At 35.5% G+C, this 24,930-nt stretch overlaps 1 protein-coding gene across 4 annotated transcripts in view; it reads left to right on the top strand.

The window, feature by feature from the left end:
• Positions 1-218: 218 nt before the first annotated feature.
• Positions 219-24,930, top strand: part of LOC128987720 (INO80 complex subunit B-like) — a 44,502-nt gene continuing 19,790 nt past the window's right edge. The window contains exons 1-6 of one of the 4 annotated variants that reach the window (XM_054408716.1): positions 219-334; positions 512-601; positions 3,042-3,195; positions 5,965-6,112; positions 7,189-7,324; positions 14,327-14,427. In XM_054408716.1, the coding sequence (XP_054264691.1) occupies positions 556-601; positions 3,042-3,195; positions 5,965-6,112; positions 7,189-7,324; positions 14,327-14,427 (585 nt within the window). In that variant the 5' untranslated portion in view covers positions 219-334; positions 512-555. Of the gene's footprint in view, positions 335-354; positions 602-3,041; positions 3,196-5,964; positions 6,113-7,188; positions 7,325-14,326; positions 14,428-24,930 lie in introns of those variants that run through there. The other 3 variants (XM_054408717.1, XM_054408715.1, XM_054408718.1) reach the window with 3 other exon arrangements.

Genomic DNA, 24,930 nt, shown 5'->3' with positions numbered 1-24,930 from the left:
AGTGTAGCGACATAAACTGATTGTAGCTTACAAAGAAATTAGGAGACTGGCAATGGCATTGAGAAATGTAAAACAAATCTTGTCAATACAGCTTAAATACGTTTGCATCGGCAATCAGTTTTGTTGTTCTAGAAAACTACTACAATTAATTAATTTGTCCTTTTATCTGAAGGTGTTTATATAGTGTAAAATGTTGTTCTCCCGTCGCAGTCAGTCTCCACTCTCCAGTCACTCCACTCCATATTCCATTCCATTCCATTTGTGTTGTCTGTCTGCTGTCTCGCTGTCTGCAAGCAAATCGAATTCGAATGTCAATTTATTGACAAACAAAAGTGTAAGTTTAGTGTAAACCATGAATACTTGAAAGGTTTTATTTTAGTTTAGTATTCGTGGTGTAAACAAACCATTGACTATTGGTAACCTACCAAATTGTAGATGATAAGTCAGTTGTTTGCCCAGTCCAGATAATATTAATTCATCCTGCACATAAATAAATTCGCCTTGTTTCTAGATTATTGTCGGTTGCTAATCCCAATAACAACTCAGCTTTAAAGTATGGGAAAGAGAAAGGATACCAGCACAGAGGAGGAAGCAATGTTAGGTAGGTCTATAGCAATATGTTTATTATGCTACCCTAGTCTAGCCTATACTGTATTGACTTAGACATTCATTTGATGTTCATTAACATATGAAAAGTTTGTAATATTAAGTCAAGGTTATGAGGGAGTATACATATAAGTATAGTTAAATCTAACTTACAAACTTGTTCACCTCGTTGTAAACACCTTAGGCTAGTAGCCTATAATCAATATCTTAGAAATAACTGTTTGATCGCCCGAAGCCATGTAACCGATCGTTTGTACCCCTAACCACAATGAAAATAACATTGTCTTAGATTCTAAAAACTGATTGTAGTTGTAGTTACAGTTCTGTATAAGTTAGAATCCACACCAAAGTCTAATAAAATGAAATCTTGAATTGATTTAAGCTTAGGCCTAGTTCTGTGCCAATAACTGATTGATCCATTCCACAATAGCTGTAGTAAGAGAATTTGCTCTAGACAACTATTAACTAACACGTTTATGCGACACCGCGATCATTGCCACGAACCGAGGTATCCAATTTAATCTTTCATGTAGACCGGCTGTCACTTGGTTAACAGTAACACGCAGACCACGGGTGAAAACGTGTTGGTAATTATTCCGTATAGGTGCCTCCAAACAAATTTTTAATTTTGATATCTTACTTTATAGTTTTTTACCTCCTGAATCCAAATATAGGTACCACTATTTTTCACAGCTGATGAATATTTCTCAAGATATCGCCGTAATAATATACAACATTACAATAAACAAGGTAGGATGGATGCCATTTAAAAGTGGAATGTACTACTATGGGTATTTTATCCTTATTAATGATTTATTGATTTATATTTCGCCGTTTAGAAATTACATACTAAAATGGTGCTATTCTAACATAACCTAACCTCTAGAATGTGTAAGCAAACTCCTTTTGATGTCAGAAAAGGTATGTCAGGGTGATAGGTCGTGCTTTATGACATGCCTAAATAAGAACTACAAGTAATTAGTCCTCCAGTCCATCTATATCTCCATAATGTGACGAAATTCCTATTATAGAGAACATTAAGTTATTTGACTACAGAATCACTTGAAATGTTATCCATCCTATCTTGTTTATTGTAATGTTAAACTTAAGCATGTTTTTACGGCGATATCTTGAGAAATATTTATCAGCGGTGAAAAATAATGGTATATTTGGATTCAGGAGGTAAAAAACTATAAAGTAAGATATAAAAATTAACAATTCGTTTGGAGGCACCTATACGGAATAAATACCAACCTGTTATATTTAACAGTGATCATTTACTTTTTAATACGCTGCAATCGTGTTTGTCAATAATATATTCTTGTTTTTTTAAATATTTTTTATATCCTTTTGTGTGTCGCATATTTGCGACGCCCGGTCTATAGTGAAGACAATAAGTTAGTGAAAATTATTAGGATTTTTCTTTAAATAGGTAGCTCATAGGCCTATATAAGTTATATGAACCATATATTTTGATATATTTTGGCTGCACTTTACTTGACGTCCTACACTCATTCGATTGTTTTTTCGATTCGATATTTTCATTCGATTGTTTCATTCGATATATATCGTTTGGTTAGTTAGGTTAGGTTAACCTTACCTAACTAACCAAACGATATATCGAATGAAGCAATCGATTAATCGATATATCGATCGATATTTTCATTCGAATGAGTGTAGGACGTCAAGTAAAGTGCAGCCTATATTTTTATATTGCTTCAACAGATAACAATTTAAAGTGAATTAACACTGAAAACTCAAATTCTATCACCACCCTTATAATGTCTCTACTGTCTTGTGAGTTAACAGTACTATATTATAAGTGTACCTATGCATGTTTCAAGAGTGTTATTAGACATACCGTAGAACCACTTTAATCCGAACCCCCGTATTCCGAAAGTCCACTAATCCGAACACCTCATTGAACTGTATTCTATACACAGTACAGTATTTATTTATTGTATACGTACGCACCGTAATTGTTTCTATTGTAATTTACAGTACTTTTTATTTACTATGTTTACTACTGTATTAAATAAACACTGTATTTTACTTTATAAAGCATTTTTTTCACTCTTCCTGTAAGAATTAAGAGCCATTTTTTAGCCACATTTTAGCTATTGTTATGTAAAAACAACAATATGTTCTGTAATCCGAACTATTTAATAATCCGAACTACCCCCGGTCCCAAATAGTTCGGATTAAAGAGGTTCTACAATATTTTTATTTACTTTCTGTAAATTTAGTAACATTAACAAGTGTTGATGAAGAAGTTTCCTAACTTATTTATAAATTTATTGAGGCTACCTTCTATGAATCAACCTAAAGCAATATTTTGTGTATAGTTTAGTAAGCCTGTTATTAATAACAGATTTAATAGGCCTAAGTTATTGCATAATTGTGTGGTTTAAATGCACTCATGTACATGGTTTCAGAAGGTGACTTTATATCAATGGCTGTAAAGAAACACAAGAAACATAAACACAAAAAACATAAGAAGAAAAAATCTGAGTTAGATTCTGAATCCAAGGTAGATCTTTTGAAGTTGGGCCTTATCAGTGCTAATGAAGACGATCCAGATACATTAAGGTGATAGTCAATGTTACATAGGCCTATAGTGTTATAAATTTCCTTAATTTACACAACCAACCATCTGTAGCAAAAAAGTTTTCAGTTACATGTATTATTCAGTTATTGCTAAAGAAATTATACGCACATTGAATCTTTGGTGCTGGTTGAACGCTGAACTGTCACATCTAGGATCCACCAGCTATGTCAGCTGCCACCCAAAACAGCCTTTTTGAGAACCAATTTAGAAGTACAGTAGACCTCTAACCATCTGAATCGCTTACAGAAAGAATTTTAAACCAGTAACGAGAATCGTTATTAAAGAAGGCAAAAAGGCTGTGATTGCAGCAAAATAAAAAATCACTCTGCGTTCACAGAAATATCGTCATCGTTTTTCGCATTGTAGGCTACATCTTCCGCGGTCTTGTAGACATCATCATCGTCTCCCGCAGTCGTGGAAACATGATCATAGAGGTAAGAAAGGACCATGAGGTCCTGAGCTCGCCTCAATAAAGAAGCATTATAACTAAAAAAATATATAATGCTAAAATATATAATATATATATATATGTGATATTCATTTCATCATCGTTTTCCATGATAGCCGAAAAATGTTGAATATATCTCACGGCCGTGTAGACATACCGTACCATCATTGTCTCCTGCGGTTAAAGAAAAACTTTATCAACCTCTGCAATGGTGGCAAAATCTTGAATTTTGTTATTAAAAAATCTACGCAGACACATTTCGCGATCGCAATAGTAAAAGGACGTGGTTCAACTCGGCCTATTTTCTGAAAATTACCACAAATTCTGGACTTTCCAAATGTGGTGGTATAGTCCCAATTGATGAGATTGCAGTTCTATTGTAGGCCTATAGGTTTGATGAAAATTATATTAGCCTGGAAATTAGTTGGGCAAAGCTTGAGGACTTTTATTACAGGAATTTGTGAAAGGGGGCGTCTACAAAAACAATACTTAACTTCAACACCTCGTTTGTAAAAATCCGTCCATTTTTAACGGAGGAGTGGTGTTTTGTAGAAATCGCCTTCACGTATTATATATAAGGATGGGGCTGTAGTGAAATGCAGTGGTATGAGTGTTAATAAAGATACCTGGGCCCAATATATCTTCCACTAACCACTACTAAATCTTACAATTTCCTGTCGTGGTTCAAACTCTATTAGGAAGAAGCTAACTACTTTGTCAAAGTGCACAATAATACCTTAGCTGCATATCACAGCCAGCTTTTATGTTGTTTAATATATCTAATTAATACATAGTGAACAGAGTCTAAATAATTATGTAAATGGACTTATTCTGATTCGTAACACTAACTAGATGTACCTTAACGTGAATTCAAATATTAATTGCACAAATTTAGAACATTGATCACTAGACCACGACCATTTGGTAAACCTAATAAATTAGATAGTAAATTGCTAATTCATGGCCCTAGCCCTTCACCTACCCCTGCACCTTACCCCTGCTATATCATCTACTCATTCTAATAGTACTCATCCAAAATGTAGATGTACTCCTTCTTCGTCTGTTTGTGCGGGTGGATCCTTGGCTGCGCGCGCACCTAGCCTAGTTGCGTCACGTGACCTTACGCGTTGGACTTGTCTCTTGTAGCGGACTGACCGTTTACCAAGAATATTAGCTGCTGAAGTGTTAGGAAATACTGTAATGTAGATTGGTGTTGAGCGTGGAAAGCATTAGGAATCAAATTGGGCATGAAAGTGGACCTGAATTTATATACGAATGGGGTGGCGAGGGGCGTGGTACGTTAAAGTCTAAGTTGGTTAACGTCGTACATGCAGCAAGAACAGCTGGAGAGCTGAGTGTCTAGGCAGAGCGCGTACTTCAGCTTATCACTCTCAATACCTCGTCGTCGACTTTGACCTTGGCAACAATAGCTTCTTAGAAACTGGTTTAGACAACCGAACCATTTCTTGGATAGTTAAATGTATAGACCTCGACTATAACCCTGGATTGTCGACAAAAAACACGCTTGTTCCTTGTGTAATTAAAACGAGAATGAAACAGTTTCACACTTTGTTGCTAGTTGCCCTGTGTTCAATGACTTGCGACTCTTGTATTTTGGGAAACCTTTGAATGGAAAGGATTGGCGGGGTTTTGGAAGCTTTTTTATTAAATTGCATGGAAAGGTAGATGGGAGTTAGTTAAGTAATTTAATTTTGAAAATTTTATATCTATAAACAATCTATGTGTACCTATTAACATTGTGTAAACCATTTTGTTATAGCCTATTTATATCTTTAATAAATGATAGAATAAAATATATATGTAGCCAATGTGTGATTATATTTTGTGTTTTGTTTTTAGTGCTCTGTAAATTCATTATATGGGACAAAAATATAAATTATATATTTGTCAGATATAAACATATATGTAGGATATATAGGACCTACCGTACCTAGATATAAAAAATTTACTGTATGCCAATCCAGCAGACGGTCATTTGACCATTGTTGTATGTGTGCTATGGAGCAAAATTACTGTATTTTATGTCATATTCATAGTAAGTAATAATCAATATAGCACTTTTTCTAATACTCTGATTGTGATTTCAAATAAATATAGATCAAAAGTAGGCATATAACTATTAACCTAGATATATAAACTTGAGTTTGTACATTTTTATTACACCTTTTTTTATCTAGTTGAGTACATTTTTAAATAGCCCATGTTTAAATTACTACATTATCTATCTATACTACTTATTTGTTGTAAATACTGTTGTTCATGACATAACTTTAATTTTTAGCATATCAACTACTGTATCAAAGCCCGCGTCAACATCTACCTCACCTTCCAAAAGTAGTTCCAAAAAAAAGAAGAAAGGTAAGGAGAGTGCAACATCAAGTGAAGAGGAAAGATGGTTAGATGCTATAGAATCTGGAAAATTAGAAGAGGTAAGTAACTTTAACAGAACATAAGCTTAGATTAGTACAATTTCCAATTATTTCTAGAAGTTAACTGCAAACAGAGCAATTTCATTGATTGACAATTTATGCACAATAGGCCTACTAAGTGAAAATGTCATGTTTTTTTCTTTGATTTTGACCTACATCTTGATGCTTGTCAATTTCCAAACTTAGGTAATTACAAATTTTTTGGTGGTGCTATTGGAGGGAACGGCAGATTCTTATTGCTTGGCTTTTTTATTGGAGCTACACTCAGGGCCATTGTCAGTTTTAAGTGTTTTAACAGTCCTTTATTAAATCACCTGGCCTACGGTATGCACGGTATGAAGACGATTATGATGTCCCCGTGATGGCGCGGGACTTGAAAGGGGACGTGAAGATTTTGCCACGATCGCGAAACACAATGATGATATTTTAACAAATTGCAATCGTGCTAGGTGTTCAGTGTATTGTCCGGATCTCAGGATAACGAGTCTTAGCATGCATGTGGATGTTCAAGATATTTCCGAAATCGTGGTAGACGATGATAGTGTCTTGACACTTATGGGGTTGTTCAGAATTTTGTCGACATTGCCAAAGACTATTATAATGTCTTGGTGTTCACGGGAGATGCACTCAACTGGACTGGAGTTGATATACTGCAACACATTCTGAAATCTGAAGTAAGCAAAATATCCTTTATTGAGTCGAGTGTGACTGCTTTCTCAAATTAAAAGCTACTGAAGTGTAAGTGTACTTGCAGGGCTAAGTAAGTTACGAGGGGAAATACATAAATTTGTCAATTTTTGGCAGTTAAGTAATTATTTGGTAAGAGTGTAGGCCAGGCCTACCCAATAGTTAAAAATTGTTATGTCCGAGGGGGGGGATCCGCCACTGGTAATCACAAATTGTTAGTGCAAAGTATGACCTTTGACAGCTGGTTGACATTTCCAAATATGTATTCATGTCCACTTTATAAAGAATTTCAGTTTATTTCATGTTCTTTTGTTCCTAAAAAGTAGCCTACATCTCCTTCCAAAGGAAGTCACACCCTCATTCTAAGTCTTGGTATGTGTTATCATCAGGTAGATGACGAATTGAAAAAGATAAAGCCTAAGGATCCTAAGCTGATGACTGCAAGGCAAAGAGCAATGTTGGAGCGAAAAACCACAGATAAAGAGCCTGGCTCCAGTGGAGAACAGCTATTGGCACTGCCCACTGGTGAGTACTGTAACACTAGCAACTTAACTGGATGGTCGTAAGGAGGTGGCAAGATTTTAGTCAGTGACTTTGAGAAAAGAGGGACAGTTAAACTGCTGAGAAGCCCCATGGATTAGGAAAGTCATATATAATATTTTTGTACAAGTCATCAAACAAATACAGTAGTACCCCTCATATGGGTGAAAAGATTTGGGTAAATAAAAAAAAATAATTCAATAGACAATTAATCTTTAGGCTATTTACACATTCATTAGGAATAGTAGTAGCGTCAATTTACAATTTTTTCTAAATATGTGGTTGAGGTGTTGTTTAGTCAAAGATCTGTTGATAGTATTCTTTTAAAGAGTAAAAAGGTTGATTAATGAATAATGAGCCATTGATGCAAAGCTGGTTTGAGGCCATCTTCTGTCTTGCCTCTTAAATCTGGAGGTAGCCTGTTGAAGATATTCATTCCTGTGTATGAAGGTTTCTTTTCAAACTGTGCCGTGCGATGTTGTGGAAGGTTGTACTGCATGGTGTTTCTCAGGTTGTGTTGGTGCATTTCGCCACGCCTTGTAAGGTTATTTCTTACTGCAAATAACACAACTTCCTGTATGTAGAGCGCTACAATGGTAAGTACTTTGAGTGACCTGAATGTTTCCCTGCAGCTGTCGAGTCTGTGGAGTCCTGCAGTTATTCTGACTGCCTTTTTTTGTTTTGTGAGAACTCTTTGCATGTTAGTGGCAGAGGCTCCACCCCATGCTACAAGTCCATACCTCATGTGCGACTCGAAAAGTGCAAAGTATGCTACTTTTGTTATGATGTAATCTGTTGCATTTTTTATATGTTTAAGAGCATAGATGCTTGAACTTAATTTTTCACATAAATTGTCCACATGAGGGGTCCAGGTTAAATTTTTGTCGAGTGTGATGCCCAAAAACTTAGCTTCATCTTCCACTTCTACATCTGGAAGTTGTGGCACTTCTTGAGATTTACGGCCAAAAGCTATTTGAGTTGTTGTAGACATGTTTACTGCGAGATCATTGTTGTAGCAGTATTGGTAGGCCATACTGAGTGACTCATAGGATTTTACTTCTAGATTTTCAGCTAGTGGTTCATTAAACACTAAGGTTGTGTCATCAGCATACAGTAGACTCCCTCTTATCCGGACTCCTCGGGACCGAGGCCAGTACGGATAACGGTTTTCCGGTTAAACCGACGTCCCCAAAAACTTGTTAAAACGGACCGTTTAAATGCATACCTTATAAGCCAATAATGATTATTACGTAAGAACAGTAAAACTAGACACTTTATGATAACTACTGTAAACTCAAAACTCTAGAAAACATGATGAGGCGGTAACTTTTAAATATTTAACAAACAAACAACCATTACAATTCATGATATGTGCAAGATGTATTATTTATTGCATTTCCTAGTGACCGACTTCCAAGAATCCAAGTCGTCAACAACATCTGTCCCTCTCCCCCTCTTTCCATGGTTTGTTTTGGCTTCCTCTCCCCCAACACTCGTGACTAGCAGTGTCCCTGTCATTGAAACCCTCTCCCACTACAGTCTCGCCCATTCTACTGTACTCCATTGCCTTACGAAAATATGGTTTACGTTTTATTTAACACAACATGAAAACAAACATAAACACATTTGAGCCAATTCCTATACTGTAGATATATTAATGCAATACTGTACCGTACTGTATATTTATTTTACATAAATTATACTGTACTGTACTGTAAATAAAATTCAACCTTTGTACTGTTCACTTACCTTAGAACATTATCCAAACTGTACAAAAACAAAACACATAAAACAGGCCACAATTGAACAAAACTCATTTTATTTATTATTGTATTAAACCACACAGCTTTATGTAATTACAACACACATTTTGCTATAAAACAACCTATAGTCTTATACAGGTGTACATGTTTTGCTAACTTGAGATTTGATTTAGTTTTTGAAGTAATCGTCGATTTTCTTTTGTTTCTCAGTGTCCACGGCTCCTTTGAATGCGTAATCACGCCATTTCTTAATAAACATTATATCTGCCGGTGTAGATACATCCTGTTGTTCAATGTAAGATGTGATTAGTTCCAGTGCTGTTTTTGCTTCAGCGTGATTAACTCGTTCAACATTTTCCTCTTGAATATTTTCCTCTTCTTCTTCATTTACATCTTCCTCTGCAGCAACAACCGCTTGTACTATTTCATCATCAGTAAAAAACTCATTTTCAAGTTTGTCATCGGCCGTAATCCATTCATTTAAGTCCTCAACAGTTAATGCATCGCAATGGGATACGGTTTTTAAACCATTTAGCATGTTGTCATCGTCGGGTTCAGGTTCATTCGGTTCTGTTGCAGTCTGGATGGCAGGGGCAGCAGGATTGTCGTCTTTATTGTTCTCGATCGCATCCATGACGTCTGGCCAGAGTTTTCTCCAGGACTTCATAAATGTCGAGCTTGGCATTTCTTCGTAGACCTTAGCCAACATTTAAATCACATCCTTGATATTTATGGTCTTCAAAGCAGTTATTAGTCCAGTGTCTCCATTTTCATCCAACTTTGAAAGTATTTCGGAAAGAAGTTTGTATCTGTAACGCCGCTTAAGACTTGTAATTACTCCTTGGTCCATTGGCTGTATTACACTTGTTGTATGGGCAGGTAAGTAGTAGAGCTTGATGTCTTCTGCTCCCTCACACTGTAGCTCTACCTCTGGATGTGTAGGGGCGTTGTCAAGTACAAGAACAGCCTTTATAGGCATTTTTAAACTTAAGAGGTGATTTTTAACACTAGGAACAAACTCAGACACAAACCACTCTTTGAATAAATAGGCATCCATCCATGCTGACTTTTGCGCACGGTAGTGTACAGGAAGAGACGCCGTGTTTATATTTTTAAATGCTCGTGGCTTCATGGCCTTTCCAATAACAAAAAGCGGAAGTTTGTGTGTTCCGGTTGCATTAGCACAAACACCTACTGTCAGTCGCTCTTTATTTACTTTAAAGCCAGCAGCTGACTTTTCTTGGTTTCCCGCAAATGTTCTTTGTGGCAACATTTTAAAGTTCAGTCCGGTTTCATCCATGTTGAACACCTGCTCAGGATGTAACCCTTGCTTGGTTAGATATTCTTTAAATTTGATTGGACATTCACTTGATGCAATAGTGTCTGCTGACAGTTTTTTGCCGCATATGCCTATAAAATGGATTCCGTGACGTTTCTTCCACCTCGTCAGCCACCCTTCACTAGCTACAAATTGGCCCCATTTTCAATTTTCGAATGAAGTAAATTTGCTTTCTCCTTAAGAATAGGTCCACTAGGTGGAGTACCCCTCCGACGTTCTTGTTGGAACCACAACGCATCGTCTACGAGCTCGTTAATTGGTTTTCTCAGTGTGCATCGTGAAGTCAGTGCTTTATTAGATTCCACTTGTGTAACAAAATCTTGGAGCGATTTTCGGTTTTTTTGCCAGTCGTAAATTGTACTCTTCCCTACATTCAGTTCATTGCAAATTATTTTTACCGATTCTCCTTTATCTAGGCGTTCAATTGCATTGAGCTTTCGTTCAACTGTCACAACTTTACGCCTACGTTTGTCACTCATTCTCTTAAAGAAAACGCACTAAATATATGGATACAGTAATCACATTAAAACTACTAGCCTAGGTCCAAAAAAGAAAATGCACGCAGCAGTATACTGGACAATACTGTACACGGTAATATACTGTATTGTACTTCAACGATCGGTACAAACATTCACATCAACCACAATGATTTAGTGCAGGGTACTGTACACACCGTATGAACGCGACTAGCAATACATGTTTACACCACGGGATTCACTCAAACACTAACCCAAATATTTTACTTAATTTAGGAGAGCATTGTATTTAGACACGTGATCGCTGGTCTAATATCGATCCCACGAGAACAATTGTTTCAGTGCCGCCCACTTCCTGCCGATCTAGTCCGGTTAAACCGATGTGCTGATAAAAATTTTCCGGTTAAAGAGATGTCGGTTCCGCCGAGTGTAGTCCGGTTAAAAGGTGTCCGGATAAGAGGGAGTCTACTGTACATAAGAGTAAGGCAGGCGCTCCTATTTGTTGCAGCAAATCGTTGTTAAAAAGGATAAATAGTACCGGACCCATAACAGACCCTTGGGGAACTCCTCGATTTATTGGTTGAAAACTTGATCTGGCTTTTCTTATTTGGCTGTTATCTCTGTGCCTTAGTTCTACAAACTGACTCCTGCCTGTGAGGTAGCTTTGAAACCATTCTCTTACTATCCCTGATACCCCAAGGAAATTCAGCTTTTTAATGATTAGCTCGTGGTCAAGGCAGTCAAATGCCTTACTGAAATCAAGAAAGATTCCTGTTGATAGATTTCGTTCATCTAGGCTGTCAATCAGGGACTCAACCATCTGAATTATTGCTGTTGTTGTGGATTTCCCTTTTGTAAATCCATGTTGCAGGTTGTTCAACAGGTTGTGATTTGTGCAGTGGTCTAAAAGTCTTTTTAAAACAACTTTTTCGTATATTGTGGAGAAGGTGGAAACAAGGGAAATTGGTCTGTAGTTGCTTGATTCTAATGTGCTACCTTTTTTGAATTTTGGATATACTTTGGTTATTTTAAGTAGTGAAGGAAAGATGCCTTGTTTTAGGGACTTATTTATCAAATCAGCCAAGGGTAGTGCTAGTTCATTGAAGCAATGCTTAAGTATTTTTGATGAGACTTCATCGATTCCAGACGAGTTTTTTGCTTTAAGTTTGTTTATAATCATTTTAACTTCCCTCTCGTCCGTGCTTTGAAAGGAGGAAAACGGTGGACCTGTTTGAGTTACGTGTGGGGTTTGAGCTGTGTTCTTTAGGTGTTTTTGTTTCTCTACTGTTTTTTCTGCTACCTGTGTAAAAAATGTATTCAAATTAATGCTCTGCAACATGGGTCACATTACTTATAAGTTTGCCATCAACTTGAAGGGTTATTTTATTTAGGGGTGTTTCCTTTTTGGACCACACTGTGTTTATTGTTTCCCAGATAGCTTTAGATTTATTTTCAGCTTTCATCAACTGGTCAGAATTAACCTTTTTCCGCATCGTTTTCAAGTACAGGTCATAGTTCGTTTTATTTTCAATTGAAACCCTTCTGTATGATAATTTTATGTTGGGCATCACTCACCTTATTGGAATCACGAGAACGCAGTCCTTGTCAAATCACAATCAACACAGTTCATTACACATAAAAATATACAAAAATAAAAATAAAACTAAATTTAAAATTTCAGACTTAAGTTCCCAACACCGACGTTTTGCCGCACCAAAATCAACGTGCGGCGTTTTCAAGGTTATTTCTCTTCTCACGGAATCGTTGTGAGCGCCTAACCACGACTGACGACCCCGGTGGTGGAGGAGGGGGAGGGGAGACTCTGTTATCTAGAACAGCTGATGGCATTATCTTCTTTTGTTTAGATTTTTCTACGCATCCTTTAATTTCTTTTTCTATTAGTGTATTGTAAACCGGGCTGATATCAATGGATGCGTTGGCTAATGAATCTTGATCTGAAGTAATAAACAAAGCCTCAATAATATTCCTTTTCTTCCAATTAGGCTCCTTGTATAATACACAGCTTTCCTCCCACTTTATATAATGCCCGGTGTCAGGAACGTGTTCAGATATTTTTTAACCATAGGTTACACGTGTATCAACTTAAAAACCTTTCGGAGAAAATACGGCGCGTGAATGCTAAGCAAGGTATTAGGACGGTCTTTACCTCAAAAAACGTGATAAGAAGACATGTATCTAAAGTGAAGCCTCCTAACTGTGGTAATGACAATAAAACGTGGTGTACAAGGTCCCATGCTCGTGTAAACGTTGCTATGTAGGTCAAACTTCAAGACCAGCTCTCATACGGGTTCATGAACACATGAAAAAAGTTGATACACGTGTAACCTATGGTTCAAAAATATCTGAACACGTTCATGACACCGGGCATTGTATAAAGTGGGAGGAAAGCTGTGTATTATACAAGGAGCCTAATTGGAAGAAAAGGAATATTATTGAGGCTTTGTTTATTACTTCAGATCAAGATTCATTAGCCAACGCATCCATTGATATCAGCCCGGTTTACAATACACTAATAGAGAAAGAAATTAAAGGATGCATAGAAAAATCTAAACAAAAGAAGATAATGCCATCAGCTGTTCTAGATAACAGAGTCTCCCCTCCCCCTCCTCCACCACCGGGGTCGTTAGTCTTGGTTAGGCGCTCACAACGATTGCGTGAGAAGAGAAATAACCTTGAAAACGCCGCATGTTGATTTTGGTGCGGCGAAACGTCGGTGTTGGGAACTTAAGTCTGAAATTTTAGATTTAGTTTAATTTTTATTTTTGTATATTTTTATGTGTAATGAACTGTGTTGATTGTGATTTGACAAGGACTGCGTTCTCGTGATTCCAATAAGGTGAGTGATGCCCAACATAAAATTATCATACTGAAGTATTGACCTCACCTAATATACCATGTCGTTTAGGAATGAAACCCTTCTGTCATCTGGATTTCCCGCCACCTCAAACTTTCTTAGAGCTTTAAGAAATTCGGCTTTAAGTCTCACTGCTTCTGGGTCCATAGAGAATTTTAGTTTATGTTTTCTTTGTGTTTTTATCTTCTTTTGGGGGCAGGCCGCATCCATAGCTACTCTCACAATGTTACTAAAAGTTTTAAAAGCTTCTTCGGCATTGATTATTGAGGTAACACTAAGCCAGTTTTCTTGACTGAGAAGATACTTGAGGTCTTGCAGGTTTTTATTTTTTAGGCAGCATCCAATTTGGGCTGGATAACTTGAGTTGATGTGTGAGTTAAAGTTTACAGTACAGAGTTGAGCAGTATGATCCGAAAGTCCTGCACTGATGACTTCTGTAGTGAGTTTGAAATAAGCCTAATTTGAAATATGCCTTTTTTAGGTGGTTTGTTAGGGAATGAACAGAACAATGTTAATGATTATATTTCATTCCAGGATACAGAGAAAAGGTCATGACGCCGGAAATGGCACTCAAGGCCCAGATTAAGTCTCAAAAACGTAAACAACAAGCAGATGAAAAAAGAGAAAAGGATAAGGTAAGTTACAGCAGTTGAAAATGTTAAAATTGAATCAACTATTCTTTAATAACACTCACACAATAATAACTTTTATTTACTTATAATCATAACAAAACTAGATATATAACATATGATTTTATAAAACAGGTAATAAGTAAATTGGATGATGTTGTAACTCCAACACACCCTCTCAACATCATGCCTAGTAAAGTCCTAGGTAAAAGAGTGATCTTTTAAACACTTGCCCTAGAAGTGGCTTTGTTAAAAGGTCCGCTTGATTATTTTCACTTGGACAGTATTCCAGAAATACTTTGTTCTTATTTATCATTTCTCGGACGTAATGTTTTCGAATATCTAAATGTTTTATTCTAGCACTCATCTTTTCATTTTCAATAAACTTGATACAGCTCTGATTGTCTTCAAATATTACTGTAGGATTTTCTTGGGGGAAGCCCATATCTTTCAACAATAGTCTTAACCACACTACTTCTTGAGTGGCTAAGCTTGCGGCCATGAATTCAGCTTCTGTTGAAGAAAGAGTGACATTGGTCTGTTTTTTTGCTAATCCAGTTTATAGTGCTGTTTCCTAACTTGTACATCATTCCGCTGATTGATTTTCTATCTGCTAAATCACCCCCCCAATCAGCATCTACATAGCATGACAATTTCAATTCTTTTTCCACCCCTAATTTTAATTTCTTGTCAATGGTACTTTTCAGATATCTTATTATTCACTTTACAGCATTCCAATCACTTTGGGTGGGTTTTTCAACTCTTCTGGCTGGAATTCCAACAGCTGACAAAATATCCGGTCTTGATGTCACAGCAAGATAAAGAAGTGATCCTATTGCCTTCCTGTACATTTTGTTATCTGGCAGATCTGGTGACATGGCTGTTGTGAATCCAACTTCCATTGGTGTTCTTGCTGGTTTACTGTTTTCCAGCCCATGTTCAATTATGACTTTATTTATTTTTCTTCTTTGGTGAATGTAAAAGTCTCCATCCATCTTATCAATTTCAACTCCTAAGTAGTTGTGAACAACTCCTAAGTCTTTCATTTCAAAGCATTGTGTCAGTTTTTGAAATGTTTTCTTGACATTTTCAATTGATCCAACACACAAAATGTCATCAACATGAACCACTACGTATGTATAATTTCCATCAGTATTACTCGTATATAAACAAGGGTCAGAATTGCTTTTTTCAAATCCCATGCTCATCATTGTTGTATTCAGTGTTTCATTCCAGGCCCGAGCTGCTTGTTTTAGCCCATAAATTGATTTCTTTAATTTATAAACTTTATCTTCATTATCAGATTTCACAAAACCTTCGGCCTGTTGCATATATATTTCTTCTTCTAATTTTCCATTTAAAAAGGCTGTTTTTACATCAAAATGATGCACAGTCAGATCTTTTGTCGCTGCTATGGTTAGTAAAATTCTTACTGTTGTTGAATTACCAACAGGAGCAAATATTTCATCATAGTCTTCTCCATATTTCTGTGAGTAACCTTTGGCTACTAAACGTGCCTTATAGCGCTCAACCATACCGTCATCTCCATACTTTGCTTTAAATATCCATTTACATCCAACTGCTGTTTTCTGTGGAGGTAAATCTACGAGTTCCCATGTATCATTTTTTAATAAGGCTTCCATTTCTTCTTGAGCTGCTACAACCCATTGTTTTTTCTCAGGTTCAGGCAATTTCTCCAATTGTTTCCAAGATTTTGGCTCAATCACATTTCCTTGAGCTATTAATGATAGTCTGTTAGGAGGAACACCTTTTGTTTTTCTTTAAGATTTTCTTACTTTCAAGTTAATATCATTATTCTGATGATCATCTCCATTATTATCCCCATCAATCATATATGGCTCGTCATGTTCAATCTCTTCCATTTCATTTGACATATGTGCTTTAGTTTCATTTGTTAATGTTTGCCTATCATCAAGTACATTTTTCTCATCAGTACCTTTTGGTTGATCATCTTGAACACTTCTTTGATTTTCTTCGACCTTTTCGTGTCTTTGGAGTAAACTGTCTACAGGCAATACCCTAAAGCTTGAATTAGTATGATTTGCATCGACATGTGGAAAGGAAGATGTGTCAAAAACTACATCTCGAGTTGTAATGATTTTCCTATCTTCGGGTAACCACATCCTCCAGCCCTTTGATACATCTGAGTAACCAACAAATGATACATCTGAGTAATCAACAAATATCCCTTCTTTTGCTCTTGATTGAAACTTGTCATTTGTCTTGTCTAGGATAAAACCTTTACAACCAAACTTTTTTAGATATGAAACATTTGGAATTTTCCTATACCATCTATGATATGGTAATACACCATCAATTGCATCTGATGGGCATCTATTCCTAACATGAGCTGCTGTTGCAACTGCCTCTGCCCAAAACGTTTGAGGAAGATTTGCTTCAATGAGCAAACATCTTGCCATGTTGTTTAATGTACGATTCATCCGTTCAGCCACTCCGTTTTGTTGAGGCGTTCCGCTACATGTTAATCTTCTCTGAATACCATTACAATTCAAAAATCCATCGAACTCTCTGTTAACATACTCTCCTCCATTGTCTGTTTGAAGATATTTAATTTTTCTTCCTGTAAAATTTTCTACTTTGTTCTTGTACCTTTTGAAAGAATCTAATGCATCACTTTTCTTCTTCAAAAAGTAAACTTCAACCCATCTTGAGCTATCATCAATAAAAGTAATGAAATATTGAGATTTTCCATGTGACTCAGTTTTCATTGGTCCACAGATGTCAGAGTGAATAATGTCCAGCACTTCAGATGTTCTTTCACTTTTAGGAAAGGGTCTTTTTGTAAATTTTCCTTGAATACACACCTCGCATTGTGGAATAAGCTCTTTTGTGTTCACTTTAATACCTTTAACCATATTTAAATTGATTATTCTTTTCAAGTCTCCAAAGTTCAAGTGTCCAAAATGTTGGTGCCAAGACAATAGACTTGATTTTTCACAGCTTATATTCATTTCTTCACTACTCTCTTGTATGTAATAAAGTCCATTTAACCTATTCGCATGGATCTTTGTCTGTCCATTCTGATCTATTATTAAAGCAGCATCTTTTTTAAACAAAACTTGATACCCATGGTCAGTAATTTTAGCTACAGACATCAGGTTTGTTCGAAGTTCTGGTACATACAAAGTGTCATACAAATTAACGCTTAGATTTGTACTTCCATTTAAAATGTTCATATTAACTGTTCCAACCCCTCTTGCATCAGTTGATGAATTGTTGGCAAGAGATATACTTCTTCCATTTACAGGCTTGTACTTGGTAAATTTACTGTTCACATGAGTCATATGTGAAGTGCATCCACTGTCCAAACACCACTGTATATTGACACTTTTATTGACAAGTTTCTAAAATAAGAGTCATCTTGTACAGAAGAATTAAGTCCTACTTCTTCTAGCTTAGCAATCGCTACGTTTTGTTGATCTTTATTTGCTTTGGGACAAAATTTTGCTTTATGCCCGATCGCTTTACATATAAAGCATCGAAACGGAAAATCAACTGATTCCGTTCTATTTCTATAAGAGTCTTTTGAAAATCTTCCTGGTTGAAATCTAACTTTTTTCTGAAATTTTCCTAGCAGAGCTTCACTACTCTCTTTCTTACCATGTTCTTTTCTCGCTTCCCACTCTTCTACAATTTTTATTTTCAAAGTTTCAGGAGAAGGCAGTGCATCTCTAGTTTCAATAGCAATTCTAAAGTTTTCAAATTCATCTGACAGGGAATACAAAAGAATAATTGTCAAAAGATCCTCATTAATATCGATGTCCATTCCTTTTAATTTGTCCACTACATCAAAAAACATATTCATGTAATCTCTGACATCATAATCAGGTGTCAGTTTTGCCAAAATTAGCTTCTTTAACAAACAGGCTTTCCTTGCTGGTCCACTGGAATCATAAATGCCTTTTAATTTTTCCCATATCTCTGCTGAAGTGTTACATCCTTTCACTTGCTTTAATTCGCTTGGGCTGATAGAGAGGATTATATCTGCCTTTGCCTTTGCATCAGTGATTAGCCAAGCAGTCATTCTTTCACCTTCTTCTAGAGGCCTTTTAATGGTTCCTAACACATACCCAAGTAAATCATTTTTAACTAAAATTTCTTCCATCTGCATTTTCCATGTGTCATAATTATTTCTGTTCAAAAGTTCAATGTGATAACTCATATTTCTTTCCATATTCCTCACTTAATTGAGTCTTATAATCTGTTAAAATTGAATCAACTATTCTTTAATAACACTCACACAATAATAACTTTTATTTACTTATAAGCATAACAAAACTAGATATATAACATATGATTTTATAAAACAGGTAATAAGTAAATTGGATGATGTTGTAACTCCAACAGAAAATTGTCAAGTTTCATCTACATTCAAAAGAAGATTTTCAGGCTTTATGGTATGATAGTAAACATATTGCAACCACCATATTTTTGATAAAATGACACCCTAACTTTTATTCTACGTGAAATTAAGCCTTCGGAAACACTGTTGCCCCAGACCCTTGCGTTTAAACAAAACGGCACGGGTAGAGCGGACCCTTAAGTCTTCACTTAATTTTGGAACTGTAAAAAATAATGCAATTCTTCTAAATAAATTTTGTTTCTGAAAAACCCTTAGTTAAGGTATAGTCATTGCTATACCTTTCATGTATTCATATTTTATTTTTACTTTCTCCCCCTAGACATAGTATATGTAGAAAGTATTTTTTTCATCAACATGTTTGAGTTTTGAGTGGATATATCCGTTTTGGGTCCCTCTAAACCCAAAAAAGTGGTTTTCGAAGTGATGTCTGTGTGTGTGTGTGTGTGTGGAAGTGTACAGAGCTACAGACCACACTTGCTTGTAGTCCGATTTTGATCAAATTTGGTATGTAGGTACTAATCCATAGTATCTCCAGGCGTTTTCTAATAGTTGTTTTTATTTTTATTTATATAATAGCAATTCTCCCTTATAATCCTGTGAAATAAAGGAAAAATAAGATTTTCCAAAAAATGGTCGTACAATTTTGATAACAATTTAAGTATGTTATAGTCCTTTAAATTCCGAACAAAATAGTACAAATCCCATTTCCATATAAATGATGGTTTCAAAGTTATTGTAACTTATGTTATTTTCCCACAAAAACCCCATAAATAACAAAAAATTGGATTTTAGAAATAGAACGGTTTAGATTAAAATTAGTATGTTATGGTCCTTTAAGTTTAAAAAAAAAATGTACAAATCCCATTTCCAGACAAATTACGGTTCAAAAGTTAATGTAACTTATGTTATTTTCCCATAAAAACCCCCATTAAACAGCGAAAAACCGGATTTTAAGGAAAAAGCCGATTTGAATAAAAATGAATGTGTTATGGTTCTTAAATAATTAAAAAAAAAAAATACCCCCGCCGCAGCAAATATGGGCCATTTATGGGCACCATTGTACTTGACATAAATAATAGTTTATATAAAAGAAGAGCTTTTTTGAAAATAACTATTTAAAATAATCAATAAACAAAACTGCATTACATGCTAGAGATAACCAAGCTATTGCCAAGGTGCAGCTCACAATCTGATTAGCATCAACATCTCAGCCTAGGTCAAAGGCCTGCAACTCTTATCACTATTCACTGATAGGACTTAGGTTTCATTATTATCCTAGTTGTTGCACTTGAAGTTTCCTTAACTATTTAAACTGATATTATTATTATTCAAAACGGACAAGTGGACATTTTTATTTTACATATCACAGAGTTTTATTTTTAATTTTAATTGTTTAGCCTATAAAATATGTACTAAACATGAGTCAAACGAAAAGTACATTTAATACTGGGGACAAAGTATTTGCAAAAATAAAAGGACATCCACATTGGCCAGCTACTGTAACAGCAATAGATTCATCTAAGAAAATAATTAAATATACCGTTCAATTTTATGGCACTAATGAGATTGGTGTGGTAAAGGATGTTGATATTTGTGCTTATAAAGAGAATAAATCCCTTTATGGAAAATCAAAGGTAAAAAATATGAAATTTAACACAGCGATCAGAGAAGCTGACAAAAGTTTCAACTCTGGCTTTAAATCCTTAAATGATGATAAGCAGGAATCCAGCAATATTAGTTGTACTCTGAACAACAATTTGACAGTCTCTGATGAACCATCGGCAATTAGTAGCCCACTCTCAAGCCCATTACCCATAACATATTGCACAGACACGAATTCTACAAATACGGAAACACAAATTTTATGTAGTAAAGCTGACTTGAGAAAATATGAAAATATTGTCAGCATCCTTGGTCCCAATTGGATCACAGATAACACAATCTGGAAATATAACGAAGTGTTGAATAATAACCTTTTAAATGGCAAGGGGATTATATGCTTAGATCCTACTATTTGTCAAGCAATAAAACTACTACAAGACTATAATTTTATACTTAATAGTCTAAATGTAAAGGCAGCAAGGTATTTATTTTTGCCTGTTAACGACAGCGATGATCTTCAAGCAGTGGAATCTGTTATCAATCTAGACAATGAAGTTAAGGGAGTAGGTTCTCATTGGAGTTTGCTGGTGTATGATTCATCGCAAGCAACATTTTTTCACTATGACTCCTTAAAACAGTATAATATTGGACCAGCTAAAAAACTTGCTGAAAAAATGTTCTACTTCTTAAACGAGGACAAACTTGGAGTTTCTAACTTTACCTCTGTTACTCATTCACCACAGCAGGAGAATACTTATGACTGTGGAGTTTTCACTATTGCTGTCACTGAAATAATTTTGACCTACATACTACAACAACCCTCAAACACCAATATCTCTTTGGAAAATCTTATCTTCCCTCCTTTGAATGAAGCTGCAATTCTAACTAAAAGGACACAGATTGCTTATTTTGTTCTGAACAATGGCTCTGTAAATACTCACCTTTTAAGATCATTGATGCTGCATCCAGATGAAGTTGAAAATGCGACAAGAATCGGACATGACAACCAAACGGGACGGAACACAGCAACAATGGAGCAAACAAATAGAATTAACATAATAAATAACTGTCATCAACCACCTACAGTCTTAACAAGGAATAAATACCAGGAATCCAATTCTGTTTTCACTGAAGAAATCTCAAAAGAAGCTAAAAACCAAGACCCAACTTCAACTAATCTTAAATCAAACATTCCGAGGAAAAGGCTTGTAATTTTAGCTGATAGTCATGGGAAAAATTTAAGTTCTTTAATAGAACCAAGAACAAATGTCAATGTTTGTTCATATGTAAGGCCTGGGGCAAAGTTTGATAGAGTCACAGAAGAAATAAAAAATTTAAGCAAAGATTTGGGTAAAGAGGATCACCTTTTAGTACTAGCAGGAACTAACAACATAGAAACCACCGGAATAAAACGACTCACTGAAGATGTAAAAAAACTTATAAAAAACTCAAAGCACACAAATCTAATTATTGCAACCATACCAATGAGGCACGACAATCCTAACCTAGACTATAAAATATCCAGAGTAAATACTGCAATCGAGGATATAGTTAAAGAGCAGGAAGATACAACTTTACTCTCCTTGCACTTGCTACCACGTCATCTGTTTACGAGACATGGCCTGCATTTTAACAAGAGAGGAAAAGTCACCATAGCTAAGACTGTTGCACAGATGATACTGAAGGGTAATACTGCTAAGAATAAATCAGAGATCACACTTAATGATTGCCTTCAGACTATAAATATTGTCGAGGGAAATATGGACGCCATGATCAAGAAGTGGAGGAATAAGCAGTCTCTAGCATTTGCCCATTCAATATCTGCGGACTTTGAAGACCCTAAACACATGTCAGCAGGTGTGGCAGTGGTGTTCAAGAACAACATTGGAAGTCCTAAAAACGATGATTTGATTTGCAGTAATTTAACATGCCAACAGGTACAAAATGGTGCTTTGGTGTATAGTATTGTGACCAAAGCTAAATATCACGAAAAACCAACACAAGAAAACTATGACAAGGCTTTTGATCAACTCATCAACGACTTTCAAAACAGAGGCCTAAAAACTTTGATCTGTTCCCCAATGGGGTGCGTTAGAGACTTTATACAGCCTGAGCACTTTATTAATAAGATTATTAGTTTTCAATCTGTCACTGGCGCCACAGTCTACATAGTTTTAGACGAAAAAGAAACCAAAAGAATGTCAAAGATAAGCGGTGGTCTTCATAAAAAGCTAACAGAACTTCTCACAAACCATAGTAGACACTCTAAATCCCTACAAGAAAAATCTCCAGCCCTACATACCATTGAACCACCAAGGAACACATCTGTTACATCCACACCTAAGAGTTTCACAAGACATGCTACAGACACCATAGCTCCAACACCATCCTCTCCTACCAATGCCTCTCTGGAGACTACAGAGACCAATATTCATACTCCCCCGGCTCAGCAGCAACTACAGTTCAACGTGACAGACGAAAAAGCCCCTGATAGTGTCCAGTGTGTCTCAAGTGAAGTGCTAAAGCAGAGTAATTGTGCCAAGGATGTGAGTAATATAAGAGATCTAGATAAGCTAACTGATAAAGTCATTTCCCAGATGTGTAGTGTTGATCTCAGTACCAATGCATCATTTGTTTCTGTAGATCCAAGTAGGCCTAATAATAGTGTTTAGCCTTAATAAGACTGCCAAGCTAAAACCACTAAAAAACCCATCAGTTGTAAATGCGGATACTACTTTCTTGTTTCTAAATATCCAGGGCTTAAAAAATAAAATATCAATTTTAGAGTCATTTTTACTCAGTAATAATATTTCTGCTATCGGTCTAACTGAACATTGGTTAAGAACAGAAGAAGTTGCCTTGGCATATCCTGATGGTTTCTGTTGTAGTAGTTTTTTCTGCAGAACTGATCATATAAGGGGGGGCTCTTTAATTTTCACTAAAAACTTTTTAAAGGTTAAAATGTGTGATTTGGACCAGTTTTGTTCTGAAATGAGTTTAGAAGCAGCAGCGGTCTTTATCGAGGATTTTAAATTAATTTTTGTTTCAGTCTACCACTCACCTTCGGGCAACCCTGTGGTTTTTCTTGAAAATTTTGATAAATTATTAACTCATCTTTCTCGTTGGACTAATTATGTTTCAATTATTGGAGGAGATTTTAATAAAAATTTTGACTTGACACAGAACAACTACCTCTCTAAACAATTTCTTAATATACTCCGCCAGCACAATTTTCACTTCCTAAATCACTACCCCACTCGAGGCAACAATTGCCTGGACAACATATTAACAAACTGTAATAAAAATGCAAACATAAGCTGTAAAGTTTTTTATTTTCCTTTCTCCGACCACAATGGTCTTCTATTAAATATAACTTTGAATTTGGGAAAAAATTGCGTTAATCAATATGCTGCTTTGAACTCCTTTTCTAAAGTAATTTTGCCAAAAGATTCGGTGGGTGTGTTAGTGGATAAGCTTGGTACTTATGATTGGACAAAAGTTCTTAATTGTATAAATCCAAAAGCAGAAAATATCTTTAAAATGTTTTTCAAAGTTTTAAAAGATAACATTTTTTATTTTTCTAAAGTAGTAAAAATTCAGACTGAAAATTCCAAAAAAAATAAAAGTAATGCTTGGTATACTAGTGAGTTAAGAGTTATGAAAGAAAGATTAATTTTTCTTAATAAAATTGTAAAAAATAGTCGAAGTGTTTCAAATGAAACAAAACAAGCATATAATGGGTTAAAAAATCAATATAAGCATTCAATTAAGAAGGCAAAAATAGAATACAACACAAATCTCATAGAAAAAAGTAATAACAGATGTAAAACTGCTTGGCAAGTCATTAAAACCAGTGGCAACTCTTTAATTAATACAAAAAAACCTAAAATATCTCCTGATATTTTCAATACATTTTTTATTGAATCAATTGAAAACATAAAAATGAAAATTGTTAGTAATGCCTACAGTTCAAAAGATTTAGTTAATAAGTCTTCCATTACTCCTGTGCCTTTTTCCTGGAATTTTATCGCACCTAATGATCTAATAAAAGCCACAAAAAAACTAAAAAACTCTAGCAGTAATGATGTTTATCTTATGTCTAATATCCATAGAAAACCGATCCCGACTGAAGGCGACACTGAAAGAATATTATCTCAACCGGATGGTAGTGGCGTGGCGGGATGGCGTGCGTTAGGCTTAGCTGCTGCAAAGAGTGTATGTGTGTGTGACTGTATGCTAGGAAAATAAACGCATGTTATGTTGTTTATTATTAATTATGTTACGAAATGTGTATTTTACTTTTGTTCATATCATGTATTATTGTTATTACTATTATTATTTAGAGGTTAACTGTAAGAAAGGACCATGAGGTCCTAAGTTCGCCTCAATAAAGAAGGATTTTCATTTCATTTCATTTCATAATAGTTTGCTTAAACAGATAATTGGTAATCTAGCTGAACCTCTATCTTACTGCTTTAATCTCTGTCTCCTTGAAGGCGTCT

Source organism: Macrosteles quadrilineatus, unplaced genomic scaffold, assembly GCF_028750875.1.
Source record: "Macrosteles quadrilineatus isolate MER2022 unplaced genomic scaffold, UCM_ALF_1.0 Scaffold_2__2_contigs__length_208266976, whole genome shotgun sequence".
Lineage (NCBI taxonomy): Eukaryota > Metazoa > Arthropoda > Insecta > Hemiptera > Cicadellidae > Macrosteles > Macrosteles quadrilineatus.
The sequence above is the reverse complement of the archived record's forward strand: the minus strand, read 5'-3'. Positions and strand labels throughout refer to the sequence as shown.